This window comes from Stenella coeruleoalba (genome assembly GCF_951394435.1).
Source record: "Stenella coeruleoalba genome assembly, chromosome: 5".
In the NCBI taxonomy this organism is placed as follows: Eukaryota; Metazoa; Chordata; class Mammalia; order Artiodactyla; family Delphinidae; genus Stenella; species Stenella coeruleoalba.
The window spans coordinates 5,303,475-5,327,352 of NC_137150.1; the positions used below are offsets into that span (position 1 = coordinate 5,303,475).

The 23,878-nt window shown below is 43.9% G+C and overlaps 1 protein-coding gene across 4 annotated transcripts in view; it reads left to right on the top strand.

The window, feature by feature from the left end:
- Positions 1-600: 600 nt before the first annotated feature.
- The window catches only part of ZNF385D (zinc finger protein 385D), a 338,618-nt gene continuing 315,340 nt past the window's right edge, over positions 601-23,878 (top strand). For all 4 annotated transcript variants that reach the window (XM_079922475.1, XM_079922476.1, XM_079922478.1 and 1 more), the window contains exon 1: positions 601-904. In XM_079922475.1, the coding sequence (XP_079778601.1) occupies positions 883-904 (22 nt within the window). In that variant the 5' untranslated portion in view covers positions 601-882. The remainder of the gene's footprint in view (positions 905-23,878) is intronic.

A 23,878-nucleotide genomic window follows, 5' to 3' on the forward strand; every position in this document is an offset into this window, starting at 1 on the left:
TCTTTACATTTCTCTATCAACCTAGCTCAGAAAATACTCAAGAAATAAAAACAACTCTTCACCAACTGCTGGGTTTCTGTGATCTGATCACTTCTCAGTGGAAACCTGTATTACCCTAGCACGGTCCCTGGAGTCTTTTAGGTAAACCATCACAGACGACAACCAACCCTCAAGCCTACAGCAAAGAGAATGCAGGCACAAGGCACCATTCCCCTTCCTACTGCCTTTTAAACTTGGGAGGGGAGACTCAGTTGGGGCGGGGATGCTGCCATTCGCGGGAGGGGCGGGATAAAAGTGTGTCTAATGACACGTCAGTGACAGAAGTCGCCTTAACCCTGTCCCCTCCCGCCCCCCCCCCCGGCGGTGAATTTCTCCCCCCGTGCGCGCCTCAGTGGCTCTGGAGACCCTTCTCTCTTTAAGACAGCCTCCCGCGCCCCTCACTCCGCCCCCTCCCAGGTCTCTGGGCTCGTCAACGCTTCCCGAGCACCATGGTTGGTCCAGGCAGGCAATCGGAGCACCTCCCGGAGCCGCGGCGAACCGGGGGTGGGGTGGGGTGGAGTGGGGGGGGGGTCTGTTTGTAGTACTCTCAGTCCTGATGTCACAGGCGCAGCAAGGACATCGCAAGGAGGAGTCGGATTACAGTAAGGATGGGCAGTGCAGCAGGCAGCCCGAGTGCACGCTCCAGCCGCCGGGGACCGTAGCCCGGGAAAGGCGGCCCGCGAGGCGCTCATCCCGCGGCGGAGGCGGCACGCTCGGCGCCCCTGCTCTCCACGCCGGGGACGTTTCCGCCGAATGTAGCATGAAACGGGTTGGCTCTGCGCGGCAGCCCTGGGTGCGAGCTGATGCTGAAGACGCCGCGGTGGGGTTCCGGCTGTCTGATTAATGAGAAGCATAATGTATTTTGGTGAGTGTTCACGCTGATGATGTCATGCTGAAGGTGCCCAGCTCTTCATCAGGGCAGACAAGCCCTTTCGAAAATCTCGGCAAAGCCTCGAGAATCTATTCCAGTAAACCTACCTTCAGCAGGCAACTGGAGGACCCAGCTGGTGCAGCCCTAGGAGCTTCCTTTGTGCTACGATCGGGGCTGTTTGTTAGTCGTAGAGGAGTTGAAGTTGGAAAAGGAAAGGGGCAGGGGTGAAGGTGGCTAAACTTTGCCTTGATTTGTGTGATGAAGTTGATTTTTTTTTTTAGCTAGGTGAGGAAGGAGAAATGGTGCGGCGTGGGAAAGTCATGGGCAAACTCAATGGAATGTAAAAGTTCTGTACTGTGGACGCTGTGGAAGCTTAGTCAATATCTACGGTTCATTAAGCATTTTGGTTTTCCCCTAATTCTGAGGCAGAAAGGGAGAGAAAACATTCTTTGGTGTGCGGTGCTTGGACAGCTGAGAGCACCCTTCCACAGCATCCCAGTTTTCCATCCAGCTAGAGCATCCTGGCACAAAATGCATATTATTTTAAACCTTTAGACGTCTCGGAGCTGTTAAATGTTTGTGCAGTTTAGTTGCGTGCTGTGGTGGAAACCTCCCTTAGGTTTTCTGCGGAGCTGCCTGCCCTTCCAGAAAACACGTTGAGGCTTAGATCTGGGCTCTTAGTGGAGCAGTGTAAGTGGGCTGGGAGCTGCACATTTGCACTGTAACGCTGCAACTTACTGATGGGGAGAAGGCAAAACCCTTCCCTAAATACGAAGCCAAGGATTAGACGGAATATCCTTTCCTCCTCCCTGAAGTTATGCTTTCCTTCTGTAAGTTTCATCCCGCATCATCACCTAAGGGCAGCTCTCTGATATTAAAAGGTTTGTGAGAACAGCTGAAGAGGGTTCCATGATGCAAATGCTCTGGGTGATCAGTTGCCTTGCTTGGAAATATGTAAGCTAGAGTCCTTTTTCAATTAAAGAGGTATTTCGAGAAACTTGGGGCAGTATTAGTTTCTCGGTTGTTTATTGCTGTGCGTACTGTTTGCTTTGTTTTGTTCGCTCGAGCCTTTGAAACGTTTGCCAAAGTATGCAGAAGCTGAGTGCTTTTTAGTTGTCTTGACAGCAGTTTTGATTTCCCTTTAATTTGCGTCATGTTAGGAAAGAAGTCTTAAAAATAACTAAAATCGATTTTAAAGAAAGGCTCCTCATCGGAGAGACACATTTAAGCAGAATCCAGAGTTAACACTCTTTCCAGGGGGTAGTGATAGAGGTGGTAAGCGTGTGAATTGACAATTCATAAAATAGCAAGTGTTTATTGTGAATGTTTTTGACACGCTCAAAAGCTTGTAAAGATAATATGCCTTTTGGACAAAATCACATTTCAGCATCCGTACTGGTATTTGAGAGATGGAAAGGAAGATTTTAATTTTAGCTTAAGTTTTCAACCTCTTGCAACAATGCCTAAGGTGATGGTGGTGAGGATGTAGTGTTAACCAGAGCAGTGGTGTAAAAGTACTGGTCCAGAGGCCATCCGTGCTGTACTGGATTTTCCTGTGTCTCTTGGAGAAATATTCACTGGGCTAGCTCGTATTATTAACTGCATGCTAGTCCAGCCGTGTTGTAAAGCAGGGTGATTCACAGGGCAATTAGTTTCACTGTGTAATGCAAGTTTTTAATAGCACACATTGAAATATGATGTCCTGCTTCAGATGAAACTATACTCTTTCAAAGGCAAGGCTAAAGTTGCCCTCTGTGTCATGAGCACGGTTCGGTCTTACCATAATTCCGGCGTGAGATACGGTTTTATATTCTCGGAGGAAATCGTGTGTATTTAGGAATGCTGTTTCTTTCAGGTTCTGTTATGCAGCCCCTCGCTCAAGCTGTTTGGCATCCAGAGCTCTGGGAGCCCACCTGTCTCTCATAAAACGTGTGGTCCACGATCTAGGGTCAGAATTGACAATACGACCCAGGCGTGTTAAGATTCAACAGCATTTTAATGTTGCAAATCCTTAACAGTATGTATGTCTGTGTGTATGTACGTAGGCACATACGTGTATTTATGTGTGTGTAGCTATTTCAGGTAATTTTTTCAAAACAGTGCTTTCACTTTGCAGTTTGGTCACCCGTGACTTTCTTCTTCATATTTGAACTGCAGAGGGTTTATCAGGTCAGGGAGAACAGGGACAAAAGGAAAGCAGGGCTGAATTCTTGGGCTTTTCTGGTGATTTGCGGGAATGGGGTAGAGGTGTCAGAAGTCTTTTATTTGTGTCCCCAGCAGGGAGTGATGGAGAGCATGGTGTTGCTCTAACACCCTGGGAATTGATATGCAAGCAGGGTATTTACTTCCCTTGTAAATAATCTAATTTGTCAGTTTTGCTCGCCTGCTACACCTTTCAAGTTTAACTGAAGACTCATTGCCTGGACAGACTGGCCCAGCCTCTGCTTCTCTGTAGACCCTTTCCCCTTAGGGGCTGGACACTGTGACCCTGTCCTTTCTCAGTTGGAGTCAGCTGTGTGTGTGCAAGTTGGTGGAATAAGTAATATTTCCAGTTCTCCAGAATAACTCGTGTTTTGAGTGTGCTGTCTGAGACTCACGAGGCTAATGGACCCTTTTAATGACTTAAGCCTCACTCTTATCTCCTACTGAAATTTTAGTGCAGTGTTTTCAATAATTGTTCATCTGCACTTACTGCACAGTAATTTAAGAGTTTGCTGTTCAGTCACCGTGGATACGTTTGTTACTTATTCTGTCGATCTCGCTTTCATTACTTGGAGTTAAGAATCAGGTTCACACGGGAGAAAGAAGAGAGGAGAAATCCCAGCAAGCAACCTGATTGGGATTTACTGTAAAAGCAAGGGAAAATCATAAAGACTTGTGAAGTTACCCTCTCCACCCGCAGGAATATTTGACAGACTTAAAAATGGCATGTGCCGAGGATGAAGAACCGTTAACAACGGATCCGGAAATAGAGAGTTCCCTGGTGGTCCAGTGGTTAGGACTCTGCGCTTTCACTGCCGAGGGCCCGGGGTTCAATCCCGGGTTGGGGAACTAAGATCCCACATGTGGCAAAAAAAAAAAAAAAAGTAGTATTATGATCCCCGGTTTGCAAATGAGACCTAGAGATAATAAATAAGAAAATAAATTTTAAAAAATTGATCCGCAAATAACAACAAGCAGCTGGGAGACTTCTCACTGGATGAAGGGAGCGGTCCTGGCTGGCTGTGAGTACACCAGACCTGCCCCATGCCACCTGGTTACAGTTGGGTCAGGGGACAGCGCTGGCATGAAGGGCAGGTACATCCCAGCAGAAGGCTGTAACCATGTACTGTCTCCAGTATGTCTGAATCATCTTCCCCTTCCATCTGGCTGCACACATTTCTCCACTGCTGGAGTGATGAATGGCTGCCCGTGGTCCTGCCAACCTCACAAACTGTCCACAGTTTGCCAGAGAGGTGTCATGTCACAGCCCTTTGCCATCAGGAGAGAAAATGGGAGCCTGATGGCACTGAGGAAATTCGATGTGCCCGAAAATCAACCAGATGGAGATTCTGGGGTGCTTACAGCCAAGCAGGGGCGAGGGCTTGCTCCCTGAGAATCCTGCTGCAAAAAGAAAGGATGCATCTTAAACAAATGAGTAGAACTTGAGACAAACATTAGAGCTCCCTCTCAATGCTACTATTCATGGCATATTCATTAAACCTGGAGAAAAGGGCGAGCAAAATTTAGAAAGTGCGAATGAGCCGTTCAAGTGCAGCGTGGTGCTAATTGTGAATCAGCTGTCTTCCTTAAAATGCCTTAGAAAAACCTGAAAAAGACTTAGCGCTGTGCATATCATAACAAGAAATACTTGATGGAGGAAGCTTTTAATACAACAGTTAGAAAAAAAGATCTCGTAGGAAAATTCTAGACCAGCAGCCTATTCCCCTGCCTATAATAGACACGTTTATACATTGTCATAGGAAGGACTTTGTTTTTCCGCTGGGATGTTTAGAACATTCTCCAGTCAGCGTTTACACTTTTGGTTGTGTTAGAAAAGCAGTTAGGCGGCAAGGCTACAAGGAAGGAAATGAGCAGAAAACAGCAGGCAGCAGAGAAAAACATTCCTCTTTGTGTGTGTGTTTTCAGTGGAAACATTTAACTCATCCTAATTAGTTGGTACTAGGTGATCTGTTATGGGGAATTAGGTCTACTTGAGTCCCTCAGGCACTCTGGACGTGTTTCTATTTCCCCCGAGGTTGCCAGCGGGAGAGAATAATTCAGGAAGGAATTTGTTCGTCCAGGTTACCCTTTTTGAAGTTTGAAGTCATTACCATTGTGTGTTATTACAAATTAATCTAAATGACATGCAATCAATTACTACATAACAGGGATGGCGGATGTGACAGGTGAATATTGTCAGAAAGCATCAGATGCAGGAAACTGAAATCTAAGAGAACCCTCTCAAGACATTTCTCTTTCAGATTCATAGGAATTTCTCATTTTCGGGAACCAAATTCCAAGGATGATCAAAATGTCAGTAACATGGATTCTTTAATTAGGACCCTTAAATTTTGAGCTAAGTTTTTCTTCTTTTTTAAAGGGCCTTCTTAGTTGCTGTAATTACATGGAAACGAGATGAGTTTATTTAAGGGACAAGTTCCAAAATTCATGAGATAATGACGACTTGCAAAGTTACCCTTTTGTGGGTGGCATAATTGTTCCAAAAAACAAGTGAAAAATTTAAATTAGTGTTTTCTGACTTCCACTGCAGAATATTTGGTCACAGCTGCTTTTGACTGAAATCTCCCTTGATAAGACCAGGTGTGTTGGCTAGAATATATGTGTGCGTGTGTGTGTGAGTGTAACACTGGATCCTAAAACAGTGCCTTGTTATATAAATACCCAAATTTTATTTCTCATTCACATCTTTTGTATATTTGTAAATCTTTTCACATCATTTGAAAGGTAAAACTTTAAGTATTGATTTAATAAGATGGATATGAAACTGTATTTTGAGCACAGCTGGTTTTCAAGTTTATCAACCATTCTATACCTTAGAGGTTTTTAAAGTCAAGTCATGAGGATAATTTTCAAGGCTTTTCCTGCTTAAGAAAGAGGGATGCTTGTATAAGCAGAAAACTATTTCGACTTTGACCTTGAGAAAGAGCTGTTTCCATCTGTATTACACTATGAAAAGCATGTCAAAAAACAACAAAGGTCATAGTCACTGCCCTCTCTGTCTCTCTTTAAAGAAGTCATTATATATCATTTCCCACAAAGATTAGTTTTGCAACAGAATTTCACACATGATTGGTGGCATTAAGAGAAAATACAGCATAAGAGGTGGCTAGAAATATCAAAGCTTAAAGTGGCTGAGATCACGCTTGAACCAAATTGCTAGGGTTGAAAATAGGAAGACGCTTTGCTCTGTTGTCCCGTTAAAATCGTTATAAAGCAGCTGGAAGTCAGCCTTCTTTGAATGTGAGCTCCAGGTTTGCACAGCCTTTAAAATTGAAGGCATTTCCGTGAATCCCTCTGGATTCTGACAACTGAAATGCATATGAACTTGTATCATAGCACTGAATGGGATGAACTGAACCCCTTCTTCTTCTTTATGTTTTTTTTTTTTTTTTTTCTGCCCACTTGCAGTAATCACTTTTCTGTAAGTAGGGAGGAGGGAGAAAAGTTGACCTGGGCCAAGGTCAGAGGGGAAATGGGCAGCAGCAGCATTTGGTGCTCTGAGCAATGCTGTTTGCCCCAAAGTACAGCGGTGCCTGGTGGGAGTTGGGGACTGGGGGGCAGGGATGGGGCTGGGGGCTGAGAGTTCTTTCAATGCATGAGCGTTGGTTAATCTCAGGTGTCCTTAGCACCCCGCTCAGCTCAGTGCCAGGCACACAGGCACTTACAAATAGGTGTTGAAACTGCAAGATGAAACGGGTGTTGGAGATCAGAGAGGAAGGGAATCCAGTTCCTCAGCGGATCCAGAATGCTGACGTTCCCTAGCAAAACTGGTGAATGTGAGTTGACAAGAGAAACACACCTCTTTGCTCCTGGAAGAGTAGCTGCTTCTTTTTGTTTGTTTTCCAAGTGTCGAAGTCAGGACGCGCCCTTAGATATTAGATATTTAAATAAACGTAAGAAATTCCACAACCTTTTTTTCCGTTTCACTTTACTTCTTGCTTCCTAGGACTCTGCAGCGTAAAAGGAGAGGGACAAAGCTATAGAATATTAAGACTAATGTTGGAAAATGTCGGAAGGACACGTAAAATCGTAAGATGGGAGAATTGCACTTGGTTTCGATCCACCTGGTCACAACGTCAGTTCTCAGCTGCACTTGGCTTCTGTGCCTTTATCCCAGATGTTGGCATTTTCTGTGTCTTCACTCCAGATGTTGGCTTTCTCTGGCCATGAGGCTGGGATAGGCAGGAACCACCTTATGTGCAAGTAGCCGGAAATGCTCCGCACGGCCACCAATTTCGCAAATTGCCATTTGTTAAGGCTGAGCAAGACTGCTGTTTGCATGGCTTTTGTAAAGTTGTTCTTCACACGTACCTTTTTCATATTAATGCATTTTGCTGACGAAGGGAAGCACTTGCGGCAGATTGCTCTGAGGATAAAAACGCAGTCATGAATGTAAACGTACTTTGATAAACATGATCCTTGTAGAGCAATTTGTATTTTTTAAAATGCATCTACATTATTATTTTTTATTCTCAAAATGACCCATTGTAGGAGGTAGACAAAATATAATTATTCCTCTTTTTAGACGAGGAATCTGAGCCTCAGATGGCTGAAACAACTTCCTCAAGGTCACACATCTAGTAAAAGTTAAGGCCAAGACTCCAATTCAGTGCTTTGAGGCTTATTTCAGTGCCCTTTACTCTTTATAGCAGAGCGTAGGGAGGTATTTTTTATGAAAGGAAGATTCTTTGTAGTAATAATGCTAGAAAGAATATTCTAGCTGATAGCTAAAGAAATAAATAAAAATGGTTGAGGTCTAAGACGGATGTGTGTTTTGACTTTGTGGAATCACAATTGATAACAGAAGTCTGAATCTAATCCACACTTTTATTATTCTGCCTTGTTTTTTCACATCAAATAATAATCATAAAAAATCTAATTAAAAGGCATGAATTGGGCTTCCCTGGTGGCGCAGTGGTTGAGAGTCCCCCTGCCGATGCAGGGGACGCGGGTTCGTGCCCCGGTCCGGGAAGATCCCAAGTGCCGCGGAGCGGCTGGGCCCGTGAGCCATGGCCGCTGAGCCTGCGCGTCCGGAGCCTGTGCTCCGCAACGGGAGACGCCACAACAACAGCAAGAGGCCCGCGAACCCAAAAGTTTTTCCAAAGCATCGTTAGGTATTAAGGCTTGTATTAATTATGTGTTACATATACCTGCTGTTTCACTATTTAACTCAATGCTTGTAAAAACAATGCAAGTCATTTGTACTACAGACTTTGATATTTACAACATTATCTCCAGTATTTGTTCAAGAAGGGAGTCCCAGCCTGGTCTTTATTTCATGACCGATAAAGAAGTAAAAACAACCTAGTTAGAATCTCAGCCGTTCCACTTATTGGCTCTGTATTCTTGGGCAAGTCACCTCACATTTTGATATCCAGGTTTTTCTGTGAAAGGAGAATAATGATAATGTGTTTTCCACAGTTGTCTTCTGAGGACTAAACTATACTAGGCATATAACACTGCCAAGCCCCAGGAAGTCCATGGTGAGCCATCAGTAAAATTTGATTCTTTCTTGATTTTTCCCTCTATATCCAACCCAGTATACAAATATGTAAAAATTTTTAAAAGTGATGATATCTTTTGGGGTCAAACCAGAAAACAGGAACCATGTCAGCTAATTCACAAAGAAGGATTTTAATGCAGGTCATTAGTTATGTGGGTGATGGAGGAGCTGAGATGCCCCATGAGGGGTGCAGAGGCAACCCAGAGATTAGCAATAGCAAGAAACTGGTAGTGTAAGATGGAGAGAGACGAGATGTGGTCCTGGAGGCCGGGACCCAGGGCCTCCTGGTAGGAGCTGGAATCGCGGCAGGCCTAAGACACTGAGGATGGAAGGATTCAGCCTCAGGCACAGAGGGAGATGGAGAAATACCCTGCCTTCTCCCTTGCGCCCACCCTCCAGTGCATAGCCTCTGCCTCTCATTGGTGGAATCCAGCCAGAGGGCACCAACAAGGCAGTTGGGCAGTGCAACCTGCACATGTCAGCACCTGGGCAGTCCAAAGTTTGAGAGACAGATCTCAGGGCAAATTGGCCACAGACCCAGAGGGAGATCTTACAACTGATATAAGTAGCACTTTATTTTTTAATTTTTTTTTTGCGGTACGCGGGCCTCTCACCGTTGTGGCCTCTCCCGGTGCAGAGCACAGGCTCCGGACGCGCAGGGTCAGCGGCCATGGCTCACGGGCCCAGCCGCTCCGCGGCATGTGGGATCTTCCCGGACCGGGGCACGAACCCGTGTCCCCTGCATCGGCAGGCGGGCTCCCCACCACTGCGCCACCAGGGAAGCCCTAAGTAGCACTTTAAATATCTCAGTTATCAGTGAGAGGTTTTCTCGGGGGAGATGCAGGTAGGAGGGAAAGAAATATAGGTGAAGAGCTTTCAGGAACTCCTCACCAATCCTCCCCGGTCAAGTTCCCACTTTGTCACTTTCTGGTAGTGTGACATTGGACACGTTAGTGAATCTCTCTGTGTCAATTTTTCCCTTTATACGATGGGTTAAAGGGTCTCTCTGACAGAGAGATTCAATCAGAGGTTGAAACAAACTTCATAATCTGCAAAGCACCATAGGAATTGGCCTTGGTATGAGGATGTGAAAACCAAGTGCGTTAGAAAGAAAAGAGTGGATTTTGAAAACATGACCATTTGGAAATATATGTCCAGCGATGCAGCTTAGCATCCCTGTGGAGGTATCTGAGTGCACTGAGAAAGGGGGCATTTGGTTACCTCCTCAAATAGCCCCTGGTACTTTGGGATTAGATGTACCGCCCAGGCCACTTCTAATCTTTTATTTGTCATTATTCTATAACGAAGGGAAATGGCAGAAGCAGAGGCAGAATAGAGAAATGATCAGGGCAGGAGACCTCCATAAAGACTCCATGCCCCATATTCCTTCCTTCCCAAGACTCTAATGGGGACAGACACATTGAAAGCTGAGGGAGTTTATTAATAGTTGCTTGGGAAGGAAAGAGGGATTTGGTATCGATTTTTATCTATCCTTCTGTGTGTTGCTCGACTTTTAAACACTGATTTCTTTGTCTGACTGGCTGTGCTATTAAAAAAACTTTCTGCCCTTCCTGTATGGAATTATTAGCATCTCTCTCAAAGCCTGCTTCTAAAGCCCTGCGACAGTTTATAATTTATGGTGCCCTTGTGGTGAGGCAACGCGGAGGTTACTGACAGGGAGTGATGCCCTCGCCATGCTCAATCCGGAAGCCACGTGATCACTGCCATGTGTTTCCATTAGCTGCCCCAGGAATGGCGGGCTGTAACTTACAGTTTTATGGGGATACTCAGGAGCCCTGTCCTAAGGAAGCTCTATCAGTTAAATGGTGCATTCAAGGTAGATTGCTCAGAATTTTTCTTTTTCCTTAAAAAAAACAGAGTGGTGTAAGATCCTGAATACTAACCTTCTGGTACATTAGTTTGTTTGGGGAACGTTTATTTTTTTAATATCTTCATTGGAGTATAATTACTTTACAGTGGTGTGTTAGTTTCTGCTTTATAACAAAATGAATCAGCTATACATATACATATATCCCCATATCTCCTCCCTTTTGTGTCTCCCTCCCACCCTCCCTATCCCTCCCCTCTAGGTGGTCACAAAGCACTGAGCTGATCTCCCTGTGCTATGCGGCTGCTTCCCACTAGCTATCTATTTTACGCTTGGTAGTGTATATATGTCCATGCCACTCTCTCACTTCGTCCTACCTTATTACCCTTCCCCCTCCCCATGTCCTCAAGTCCATTCTCTACGTCTGTGTCTTTATTCCTGTCCTGCGGCTAGGTTCTTCATAACCATTTTTTTCCCTTATTTTTAGATTCCATATATATGTGTTAGCACACAGTATTTGTTTTTCTCTTTCTGACTTACTTCACTCTGTATGACAGACTCTAGGTCCATCCACCTCACTACAAATAACTCAATTTCATTTCTTTTTATTACTGAGTAATATTCCATTGTATATATGTGCCACATCTTTTTATCCATTCATCTGTCGATGGAAACTTAGGTTGCTTCCGTGTCCTGTACTGTAAATAGAGCTGCAATGAACATTGTGGTACATGACTCTTTTGTGTGTGTGTGTGTGTGTGTGTGTGTGCGCGATACGCGGGCCTCTCACATTTGTGGCCTCTCCCGTTGCGGAGCACAGGCTCCAGACACGCAGGCTCAGCGGCCATGGCTCATGGGCCCAGCTGCTCTGTGGCATGTGGAATCTTCCCGGACCGGGGCATGAACCCGTGTCCCCTGCATTGGCAGGGGGATTCTCATCCACTGTGCCACCAGGGAAGCCCCACACGACTCTTTCTGAATTACGGTTTTCTCAGGGTCTATGCCCAGTAGTGGGATTGCTGAGTTGTATGGAAGTTCTGTTTTTAGTTTTTTAAGGAACCTCCATACTGTTCTCCATAGTGGCTGTATCAATTTACATTCCCACCAACAGTGCAAGAGGGTTCCCTTTTCTCCACACACCCTCTCCAGCATTTATTGTGTGTAGATTTTTTTTTTTTTTTTGTGGTATGCGGGCCTCTCACTGTTGTGGCCTCTCCTGTTGCGGAGCACAGGCTCAGCGGCCATGGCTCACGGGCCCAGCCGCTCCGCAGCATGTGGAATCTTCCTGGACCGGGGCACGAACGTGTGTCCCCTGCATTGGCAGGCGGACTCTCAACCACTGCACCACCAGGGAAGCCCTGTTTGTAGATTTTTTGATGATGGCCATTCTGACTGGTGTGAGGTGATACCTCATTGTAGTTTTGATTTGCATTTCTCTAATGATTAGTGATGTTGAGCATCCTTTCATGGGTTTGTTGGCCATCTGTATATCTTCTTTGGAGAAATGTCTATTTAGGTCTTCTGCCCATTTTTGGATTGGGTTGTTTGTTTTTTTGTTATTGAGCTGCCTGAGCTGCTTATAAATTTTGGAGATTAATCCTTTGGCAGTTGCTTCATTGGCAAATATTTTCTCCCATTCTGAGGGTTGTCTTTTGGTCTTGTTTATGGTTTCCCTTGCTGTGCAAAAGCTTTTAAGTTTCATTAGGTCCCATTTGTTTATTTTTGTTTTTCTTTCCTTTTCTCTAGGAGGTGGGTCAAAAGGTATCTTGCTGTGATTTATCTCATAGAGTGCTCTGCCTATGGTTTCCTCTAAGAGCTTTGTAGTGTCTGGCCTTACATTTAGGTCTTTAATCCATTTTGAGTTTATTTTTGTGTATGGTGTTAGGGAGTGTTCAAATTTCCTTCTTTTACATGTAACTGTCCAGTTTTCCCAGCACCACTTATTGAAGAGGCTGTCTTTTCTCCATTGTATATTCTTGCCTCCTTTATTAAAAATAAGGTGACCATATGTGCATGGGTTTATCTTTGGGCTTTCTATCCTGTTCCATTGATCTATCTTTCTGTTTTTGTGCCAGTACCATACTGTCTTGATTACTGTAGCTTTGTAGTATGGTTTGAAGTCAGGGAGCCTGATTCCTCCAGCTCCGTTTTTCTTTCTCAAATTGCTTTGGCTATTTGGGGTCTTTTGTGTTTCCATACAAATTGTGATATTCTTTGTTCTAGTTCTGTGAAAAATGCTATTTGTAGTTTGATAGAGATTGCATTGAATCTGTAGATTGCTTTGGGTAGTAGAGTCATTTTCACAATATTGATCCTTCCAATCCAAGTACATGGTATATCTCTCCATCTATTTGTATCGTGTTTAATTTCTTTCATCAGTGTCTTATAGTTTTCTGCATACAGGTCTTTTGTCTCCTTAGGTAGGTTTATTCCTAGGTATTTTATTCTTTTTGTTGCAGTGGTAAATGAGAGTGTTTCCTTAATTTCTCTTTCAGATTTTTCTTCATTAGTGTATAGGAATGCAAGAGATTTCTCTGGATTAATTTTGTATCCTGCTACTTTACCAAATTCATTGATTAGCTCTAGTAGTTGGCAGTGTTGCCTGCTTTTTCCTAACTTTAGAAGGCTTAATAGGGGAGTTCCCTGGTGATCCAGTGGTTAGCATTCCAGGCTTTCACTGCCAAGGACTGGGTTCAATCCCTGGGCAGGGAACTGAGATCCCACAAGCTGTGTGGCATGGCCAAAATAAGTGAAATAAAATGAAATCAAACGCTTAATAATAAGAACATCACTGTGAGAAGCCCAAGCCATGGACTTTACGGACCTCTTGGTTTCCTTAGAGAATTCGTCAGCTCCCGTTTGTGGAGAGCAGAGCTGGTGCTGACAGGCGATGCGGCACCACTGACTGAAGAGCAGAATTTAGCAGAGCCGGGATGTCTGTCTTTGTCCCAGATGCTGGCATGAGTAACTTCATCAGCCCCTCACCATCATCCCTAAGAGGAAGGCCAGTGGGTCTAAATCCTGGCTGCACAAAGGAATCCCCTGGAGAACTCTGAAATGATGCTACCATCAAGGGCCAGGGCACTCTGATTAAATCCACTTCTCTGAGCTGGAGCCCAGGCATCTGCATTTCTTTTAAAAGACCTCAGTTGATTCTGAAGGACAGCCAGCTTGAGAACCACTGGGACGGGTGACTTGAACCCACTTTACTGAGTGCACCCTGTGACCCAGGAGTCCCCACTTGCTGGGTCACTCAGGCAGTGGGTCAGGACTCCAACCCAGGTCAGTCTGAGCCCAAAGCTTATGTTCTTTCGTCTCAACACACTGCTTACCTTGAGGGAAATCAGTCCATGGCATGGAGTCTGGACCTGATTGCAAGCTGCTTTGTGCTGCCCCGCCCACTCCCTGCCTCAGTTTATAGACTGGAAGTCCCTAGGGAGGAGCCCTCCTCCCCTGTCCTTGGGACCCTTTATAGAGCTGGCACCCAAAAGAGATTCATGCCGTGCAAGTTGATTTAGGATCACAGTGGGATGGTTCTGGAAAGGATTTTAGAACTGTGCTTCTCAAAATTTAATGTTCATACAAATCCCCAGAGGATCGTATTAGAACACAGGTCTTGGTTCAGTAGGTCTGGGGTGTGGCCTGGGATTCTGCCTTTCAATGAGCTCCCAGGAGATGTCTGTGCTGCTGGGCCACTGAACACACTTTAAGTAGGGAATCTTTAGCGATCATTTAGCTGACCTGCGGCTTTCTGCTGACATGGAAAATCTGGTCTAAGTCTCCAACCTCTGTTCCTCTGTTTCTGTTGTACAAGATACTGAATGGTCCACAGTTAGAGTTCAACTTAGGGTGACCAACCATCTCACTTCTGCCTGAGACTGAGGGGTTCCCCAGGACGTGGGACTTTGGGTGCTGAAATGAAGTCTCGTGAGGACGGGGATGAATTGTTCACCCTAGTTCCAGTAGCTCAAGTTCGAATCCTAGCTTCAGTGCTCAAGACCCAGCTCCCCACAGGGAACTCGGGCAAGTGACTTGCTTTCTTTGAGCCTCCATTTCGCTATCTGTGAAATAAGAATAATAAATGAAACTTCCTAGAATACTTATAAGGATTGACTTAGATGGTGTACGCAGAGCACTGGGCCTGCTGTTACTATATTCATCCTGACAAAACATTGACCTGACTCAGCACTCCCCTGCATCACTGAAAAGAAGAAACACCCCAAAGATCAAGTGTAAGTGGTCACGGATCATCTTTATTGCACCATCTCTGTACAGAGAGGGCAGCTTGTAAATTACCTCCTGCCCACAGATATGATGGACAAGCTGGGGTGAAGTCATTCGTCATTCAGCGTGCAGTTTGCCTACCCCGAATGTCAATACTAATGATTTTTGCTTGTTGTTTAGGGGAAGAGAGGCCTGGCTAAGGCTTGGCCACCTTGGGACACTGTGAGCTGGCCCCTTGTGTTCTGTTGACCTTGTTTATCCATTAGTGTTTCTCTGAGCGTTGTAACAGTTTATGAGGGCGGCCGCAGCTAATGATTGTTTTTCCATCTCCTGAGCCATCCTTGTCTTAACAATAGATAACCTTAAAACAACAGGCACACAAACAGACAAGGCAGCTTCCACTGAAATGCCCGTGCTCCGTTGGCCTCGTCTTGGGTGAAAGTGGCTGGCTTTGCCCGTCCTTACCTGGGAAAGCCGATTCACTCACCTGTCAAACGCCAGCCGCTTATCAGAGCACTTAGTCTGCCAAATATGTGACGATTATGTGAGAAGCAAAGTGCACTTTTGTGTTTCTATGAGGACTAGTAAGTAGGGCTGCTCCAAGCAGCAGATTATTCCACAGTAGTGGTTACCTGGCCTGAACCGCTGCCTACTAGCATTTTAGACAAGAAAACAAATGAACAACAAAGCAGAGGCTACTCTTGCTTTCCTCGAGCATAAAATGTGACTGCAGGAAGGTTCCAACACGGTTGCACTTTCACTTATGAGCATCTTAGAGGCAAAATTGGGAGATTTTTTTGTCTCTGGTCCCATCTCTGCTTGCTGTCGTCAGAGCTGCTGCCATTCTAACGTATGCTCTTTGACGTATGGAGTCAAAGTCTCCATGTCACAGACAGGAAAATAGAGGCCAAGTGCTTGGTGAATGCACGTATCTGGCGCTAGTGACGAGGCTCCGACCACAACTTACAAGCCAAGCGTCGATTTAGTGGCGTGAGTTTGCAAAAATGGCCCCGAGCCTCAGCTTCCAAATCAGTAAATTGAGACAGTGGTAACTCATCAGGCAACCCTCTAACTACTAAAAATAGCTGAGGTTTATTACGTGCTTGGTCCCTGCCAACCACTGTTCTCAGGGTATGGCCTCCACCGCTCCTCCTAATGGCCTTGTTGGAAGAATGATCAGGGCCACTTTGCAGATGAGGAAACACGAGTACAGAGAGTGCAAGCAAAGAGGCAGCAGTAAGTGGCCGGGCTGGCTCAGACCCTGGCCACACTGTTTGGTGTGACCTTGAGTAAAACTCAGCCTCTGAAAGCCAGAGTCCGGGAGCACATCCTCTATATGCAGATAGATCATGGGTTTTTGAAGGAGGCAACAAACTAAAACGTGAACCAACACACAAGCGGAGAGCATCTCACCTTGTCTGCCAAGCAGCCACCTGCTGGTGGGCCTGAGACTGAGAGCAGGGAAAGATTCCGGCTCCCTTCCAGAAAGGGTAGGAGATAGGAAGTCTTGTTCATGGAACACGCAATGCTCCAAAGTCAAGGCTTACACAGACTGCAAATGGCATTGATAGTTGGCCTCCCTGTGCAGGAGCGGTGCCTGGGGGCATGGCCTCTGTGTGTACGTGTTCCTGACACAGTGGCAACTCTTTTCCAAATGGAACAGCAATTTCTTTCTCACTGGCTTCTTCCTGGGCACATACAATGTGCCAGGTGTGAGGTGATCTTTTCTTATCAGATAACAATCCAAACTTTTGGGGGGTTCCCTAGAACACCAGGAACTGAGGGAGACCATGACATCTTTCTATACCTTCAATAGAATATTTTTATTTTTAGAAAAGGTAATGATACATGTACAGTTTTTGAAAGAGAATATTGTAGAAAGGCAAATAGTGAAAACGAAATCTTCTATCCCCACCCTAGTGCACTCTGTTTTATTCGAGAGACTGCATTCTACAGAAGGGGAAGGGGGTGGATGAAGATGGTCCAGCTATAAGATCAATACATCCCAGGGGTGCCATGTGCGGTGTGGTGACTATAGCTAACAATACCGTATAGTATATTTGAGAGTTCTAGGAAAGTACATCTTAAAAGTTCTCATCACAAGAAAAGAATTACAACTGTGTGAGGTGATGGATTTTAACTAGAGTTATTGTAGTATTATTCTCAATATATATACACATCAAATCATTATGTTGTACACCTTCAACTTATACCATGTTATGTCAATTATATCTGAATAAAGCTGGAAAAATAAACTCTATGGGAGGGTATATGTTTACACCCCCCTCTTGTTTTTACATGGAATGGAAACATACCATGTCCCCTGTTTTTCATATTGCTTTATGCAGCATATATTGATGTTTCTCTTTTTTTTTAATTTTATGGCTACACCATTTTCTAATTCAGGAACATACTGTGATTTATTTTCCTGGCCCTTTTAAAAGAAAAATACGTTATTTTCATTCTTTCACTAATAAAAACAATGAATATCATTGTGCATACATAGTTCTTTTTTTTTTTTTTTTTTTGCGGTACGCGGGCCTCTCCCTGTTGTGGCCTCTCCCGTTGCGGAGCACAGGCTCCGGACGCGCAGGCCCAGCGGCCATGGCCCACGGGCCCAGCCGCTCCGCGGCATGTGGGATCTTCCCGGACCGGGGCACGAACCCGCGCCCCCTGCATTGGCAGGCGGACTCTCAACCACTGCGCCGCCAGGGAAGCCCGACATACATAATTCTTTGTGTACTTGTTCACATATATCCATAGAGTAAATTTACAGAAGTGGAATTTAGGGGGAAGGCATATTTAATTCTCATGCGTATTGCCAAAGTGTCCCATGGAAATTTTTTATTGATCAACGTCTACATATATTTCTTTCATTAAAGAGTAGAGTGGGTGCTTTCAAACTGGTAACCTCTTTATGTGAAAACTGCCTTGCAGACTTCTCAGAGCATGAATTCTCAAAGTGGAACAAAATGAGTGACTTCCTGCTTTTTCGTCCTTGCAATCCCCTCTCCAATCTGTTTCTCCACTTACTTCCGTTGTGCTACTTCCATGTGGATATTGGTTTCAATATTCAAAAAAATCAATAATGCCGTAAAATCGAGAGATACCCTGTGCTTTCAAGTGGGGATGAAGGCAACAGAAAGAATGCATCTTGTAAGTGGGGCTGTGCTATCTCGCCTCAAAACTAGAATGCTGATCCTTGAAAGAGCTCTAATTCAGTTAGATCTAGAGCCAGCTATGGTTGGAAGTTTCATTTTCCTTGGAGTCCACAGCCATTAAAAGGTAAAAGCACATTTGCTAATTCTGTATTTCAGTGATTTTTTTTTCTTCTATTCCCGACTCCATATTCTTCTTCTTCTTTTTTCATCATTGCCATTTAGAAAACATTAGGCCTAGAAATCATCTGGAATGTCTATAGTGTGTGTCTATGGTAAAAATGCCATATTTATTGAAGACCCGAAATCTCCCAAGAGTAATGATGATCACTGTTTATTGAGCTCTTGAGCTCTTTACAAACATCGATTCATTTACTCCCTAAAGGAATGATCATGTTTTGATGGACTAGATGTCATTCTCTCTACATTACAAAAGAGGAAAGATGCCCTTAAAGGTTAAATTTCTTGCCCAAGACTAAATAGATTGAAAATGGCAGGCATGGGATTCAAATCCAAGACCTTCTGACTGGACATCTTGTGTGCCAAATGTTGACACCACCCTTTGGTATTTTCTTCCCAGCACATTACTCCTGGGCTACTTCTGTAGAATCTTGGTAGGAGGGGACATTTCTATAAAGTGGAGGTTATCACTTCCCTGGTCCGTGCTGTTGAATAGTCTTAAGGACAATCGCAGCCACCCTTGATAAAATATAAATAGTACTAACAGCCCTACCCTAAAGGAAGGGAGACGGAACAGTCCTCTTTTCCCTCTTCTGTTGGAGATGGTCTCCTATGTTACCTGCTGTCTCTTTGCACCATCCTAGCAGTCCCCAGTGCTGTCAAAGCAACAGAATTAAGTGAAGGAAATCAATCGGTAAATCATTGCACTTTATGACATGCTAATAAAGAGTACTGGGTAGAACTCACTCCCTCATGTCCTAAGTTACATTTCCCTCTGTTCCTTGAGCATCTAAACTTCTCTCCCATCCTAGAGATCATATAAGCCTTGTGTACCAGGCATTAGAAGAACCTCCTATCTGGATGGCATCTTGCGATCTTGCCTGACACCTGGCATCTTTATATTTATAGGTAGAAAATGGGAAGTTAATGTGTTTAATTGTTTAACCCAAATAGAGTCAGTAGTGAGTGGTGGAGCTGGGCTGCCTAGAATCCAGGTCTGCTGACTCTTTCCCAGGACCTTTTGTCCTCCTCAGGGTGTCAGGGGAATTGGTTATTGTCTCATTCTTTCTTCACAATGAAAGTATAAAATGAATGTTCTTCTCATTTTGTAGATGAGGAAACTGACATTGTTACTTGGCTGATGTTATACCCAAAGTGTGGGGGCCGGGGGTGAATGCAAGCTCACAGCTTTCTACTCCTGAGTCAGGGCTCCTGTCTGCCATCCTGTGCTTTGGGTTTAAACCTGGGTGGATCCCTGCACTTCTCGGCCTCTAAATGAATTCAAAGGTCCCTCCCAGCCCTATGATTCTCTGATCCTACAGTGGATGTGGGGTGAAAAGGTGGGACTCATTGGAGCAATAAATCACTACAGCCTGCAGGAACCCGGAAGCAGATCAAGCCTCCTTCATTCCACCCCTCACTGTCAGCTGTGCACAGCGTTCATCTCAGTGTGAACTGCTGTAATCGTCCCTACTGAGTTTCCTGACTTACTCTCTCATGCTTCCAACTTAGCCAACACTGTGCTAGGCCAGGACTTAGCTGCAGACCCGATAGCCCCCAACACACACACACACACACACACACACACAAACACACGTGCGCGTACACGCACACACGCACACACACGTGCACACACATATTCAGATGCCCGTAGCAATTCTTATTTCCTCATGCAGAGCTTCCAAACTTCTTATTCACGTGGTCAGGATGATCCAGGTTCTGGCCCCAATTTACCTTGCACTTTCATGTTTACAAAACTCCTCTTCTCTCATCCCAAGTTCTGGCTCTGCAGAACCGTGCCTAGTTTCCTAACCCTTCTGAGACTTGGCTTCAAGTTTTCCTTCTTACCTGACATGTAGTGTTTTTTTTTTGCCTCTGTGTCTCATTGTTTTTTCACTCTTATTTTTTCTGTCCTTTAAACATTTTATGTGAAAACATAATCTTACTAATTCTTCCAGAAGGTCTACTCTCAATGTACCACCTTTTCTTGAAGACCACCTATCTCTTCATAAGAAGAATAAACACCCTTTCTCTGAATTTCCATGGATGGTATTTCCCAAAGTTGTCTGAACAAACACTTGGAGAGTTTGAAAGGTTTCCTATTTCCTAAGTTTCCTATTTCCCACTCTAGATTTACTGAGTCAGACAATCCAAGGAAAGAACCCAGGAATCAGTATTTTCAACTCCCCCCCCCCAACAATTTAATATCATAAGATTGTTGGCTCTTCGTAGATAAACCCAAAAATGTGATGCAGTAGCGCAAAAGATACTAACAGGAGTTAATTGTGAACTAGACAAAATGATACAATAATTTATCTGAAAGAAGAAACATCAGCAAACACTCCAGGAAATTATGAAAAAGGAGCGATCTGACAGGAGATACTTATCCTAAATTGTATCGTAAAACCATAATAATTAAATAATTTGGTCCTGAATAATAGGTAATAAAATACAGATGAGAACATCTAGAAGTAAACCTCAGTAGTTACGTATATGGGGGGTGTAAGTTATAATAAAAGTAACATTTCAATTCATTGTTGAAAACAGGAATTATTAAATCCATGGGTTGGGTACCACTGGCTAAACATTTAGACAAATAAATAAAGTAAATTCCTATTCCACTCTTTGTACCAAAATAAATTACAGATTGAACAAAGGTTCAAACATAAAAACTTAAGCCATAAATTTATGGAAGGAAGCCCAGGTGAATAAATTTATACTCCTGTAATGGAAAGGGCCTCTGTAGTCAGGACACAAACCCAAACTATACAGGAGAGAAATGATAAATCTAACTACATAAAATTAATAACTTGTGTTTGGGAAAAACAATTCAAAAACGAAGTAAAAAAACAAATGACATTTGGAAAACAATATTTAAACACCATTGGCAGATAAATGGCCAATTTCTTTAATTAACAAAGAGCTTATAAGAATCAATAAGACAATTCGAAAGAAAAATGAAGAATATGAACAGACACATTACAAATAAAGAAAAATATATCGCCAGTAAAAATATAAAACTACACTTATTTTCACTCATAATTAACAACATATAAGTAAAAATATTGGGATATATAGTCATTCACTTAGGAGATTAGTAAATTTTTAAAAGTTGAGTATGGCAAAAGCCACTCTTACACACAGTTGTGTGCAAGGAAATACATTTTTTGTGAACTCTGTACAAGGTGCTTTGATGATACTTATATATGCTTGTTTTTTTATAGCAGGTACTCTTAGCCCTAACAAGCTTGTTACTAGGAATACACTGTATAAGGTCACTCACACATATAAATAAGGTTGTTAAATGCAGTGTTGATTTTTAAAACTCAAACTGGAAACAACAAAAGTGAACATCAGTAGGGGATCCATTAGATAAAATTATGGTACATTCAAAATGTTGGAAGGGAGTACAGCCGTGAAAAAATAAGTATATCTTTATGTTGTGATGTGGGAAAAAAAAAGTCTCGAATGTCACAACAGTGAAAGCAAGGCTCAAGGGTAAAGAGAAATCCCCAAAGAAATCCCTTTGGGAGTGAGAATATGAGGGTTCTTTGATAGCTATCCTGATGTAAGCACATTAATTTCCAAAAATAAACATAAGAAATCATTAGCAGTTGTTATCTTTGGGAGGGTCTTGGGTTTTTTAAGTCACTTTGTGCAGATAAAATGGTCCACTAGGTACAGATGAACCTGTTTGCAGGGCAGAAATAGAGACACAGATGTAGAGAACAAACGTATGGACACCAAGGGGGGAAAGTGGCGGGGGGGGGGGTGGTGGTGGTGGTGTGATGAATTGGGAGATTGGGATTGACATATATACACTAATATATATAAAATGATAACTAATAAGAACTGCTGTATAAAAAATAAATAAAATAAAATTCAAACATTAAAAATTTTTTTAAAAATTTACAATAAAAAAAAAAAGATCCACTAGGCCAGGGATAGATGTCTGTCTTGTGCACTGTTCTGTGCCCAGCAATCAGAGGTGCTCCACAGCTGTACATGGGGTGACTGGTTTGATTTGCTTTTTGTAAAAATAAATTTATTTATTTATTTGGCTGTGTTGGGTCTTTGTTGCTGTGCACGGGCTTTCTCTAGTTGCGGCGAGCAGGGGGCTACTCTTCGTTGCGGTGCGCGGGCTTCTCATTGCGGTGGCTTCTCTTGTTGCAGAGCACGGGCTCTAGGCATCCGGGCTTCAGTAGTTGTGGCACGTGGGCTCAGTAGTTGTGGCACACAGGCTTAGTTGCTCCGCGGCATGTGGTATCTTCCCGGACCAGGGCTCGAACCCGTGTCCCCTGCATTGGCAGGCCGATTCTTAACCACTGTGCCACCAGGGAAGCCCTGCTTTGCTTTTCTCATCAAGGGTTGTGTTTCTTTGTCCTGTGAGCTGCTTTTTTTGGGTTCTCTTGCTTGTATTCCTCTGCACTGATAAAGATAGGACCTGTATTAATTTAAAATGATTGTGAATTTCATGTGAAAGCTCCCCGGCCGGTGCTATGCTCAGTCAGAGCTGGGGACCACTGTCATGCATGATGTGCCCCTGGGGGGCATCCCTTTCTCATGACAGGACTGTGTGCGTGGCTGGAATCCTCTGTTTTAAGGCCTCTGTAGGTTAGAGGCGTCTCTGGCGTAGTGCGGGGAAGTGATTTAATCCCATGTTCTGTGGTCAGGTTGCCCCTTGTGTCTGTTAGCGGAGTGACTCCGGCCGAAACTCCATGTATGCGTCTCAGCTTCCTCACAGGGTGGTTCTTTAATGAGATAACGTGTGTACGGTGCATAATGCAATCTTCTTGATATTCCATGATAGCGGCAGAAGTGATACAGCCAGTAACTGATGACTGAGTGAATGAAGAAGGGACAAGGGAGTGCTTGGAGCTCCTGCCTTGTGAAAGGGGGCCATGGAAAGGCTGTGCCTGCATGTCACTAGCTCTGGGGAGAACCTAACGAAACATCACCTGGTGATTTACTCCAAACTGGATATGTACCCAATCCCCTTTTGCTACAAGGAGCTCTTGGGCTCGATATGTTGTCCTTAGCCCCATCCCTTGGTACAGAAGGTCTGGGTCTTTGCAGGGGTCATGGGCGCCCGTCATCTCTCAAGATCATGAAGACATTTCCCCTTTATAGCCCTGGCTTTCTGAACTGTTGCTGTCCTTCCAAAACCCCCTTGGCTTTCACTGGATGCCGGGTTTCCCACCCAGTCAATTGACAGCCCGATTCAGGAGCAAGTTCTGAGAGATTACAGAACCCAGCCTGGAAAGGCCACTGGGAGAGCCCAAGACCTTATCTCTAAAAGACTCATGGGGAGATAGAAGCCTCCATCCCACTGGAGTTCTCAGAAGTGACAAGATCTCGGGCGCCCTAAATCATAGCGCCTTCCACTGCTGGTGGAAATGACAGTTTTATCTTCAAAGATGGTGCACTGGGAAGATAATCCGTTTTCACTGAGGGTTATAAAGTAAGTGCTGCCTCTTCTTCATCTTAAAATAGCTTCAATGAAGGCCTGTTAGCCAATGACTAGGAAACCATTATTTAAATAATTATACAGACTTAAAGGTTATCAAAGGGGAACGGTCAGGGGAGGAATAAATCAGGATTTTGGGAATAACATACACACACTACTATATATGAAATAGATAAACAGCAAGGACAGGGAACTGTAGAGCACAGGGAACTCTCCTCAGTACTCTGTAATAATTTATATGGGAAAAGAATTTGAAAAAGATTAGATACATGTATATGTATAACTGAATCACTTTGCTGTACACCCAAAGCTAACACAACATTGTAACTCAGCTATACTCCAATATAAACTAAAAATTTTTTAAAAATAAAAGAAAAAAATTAAG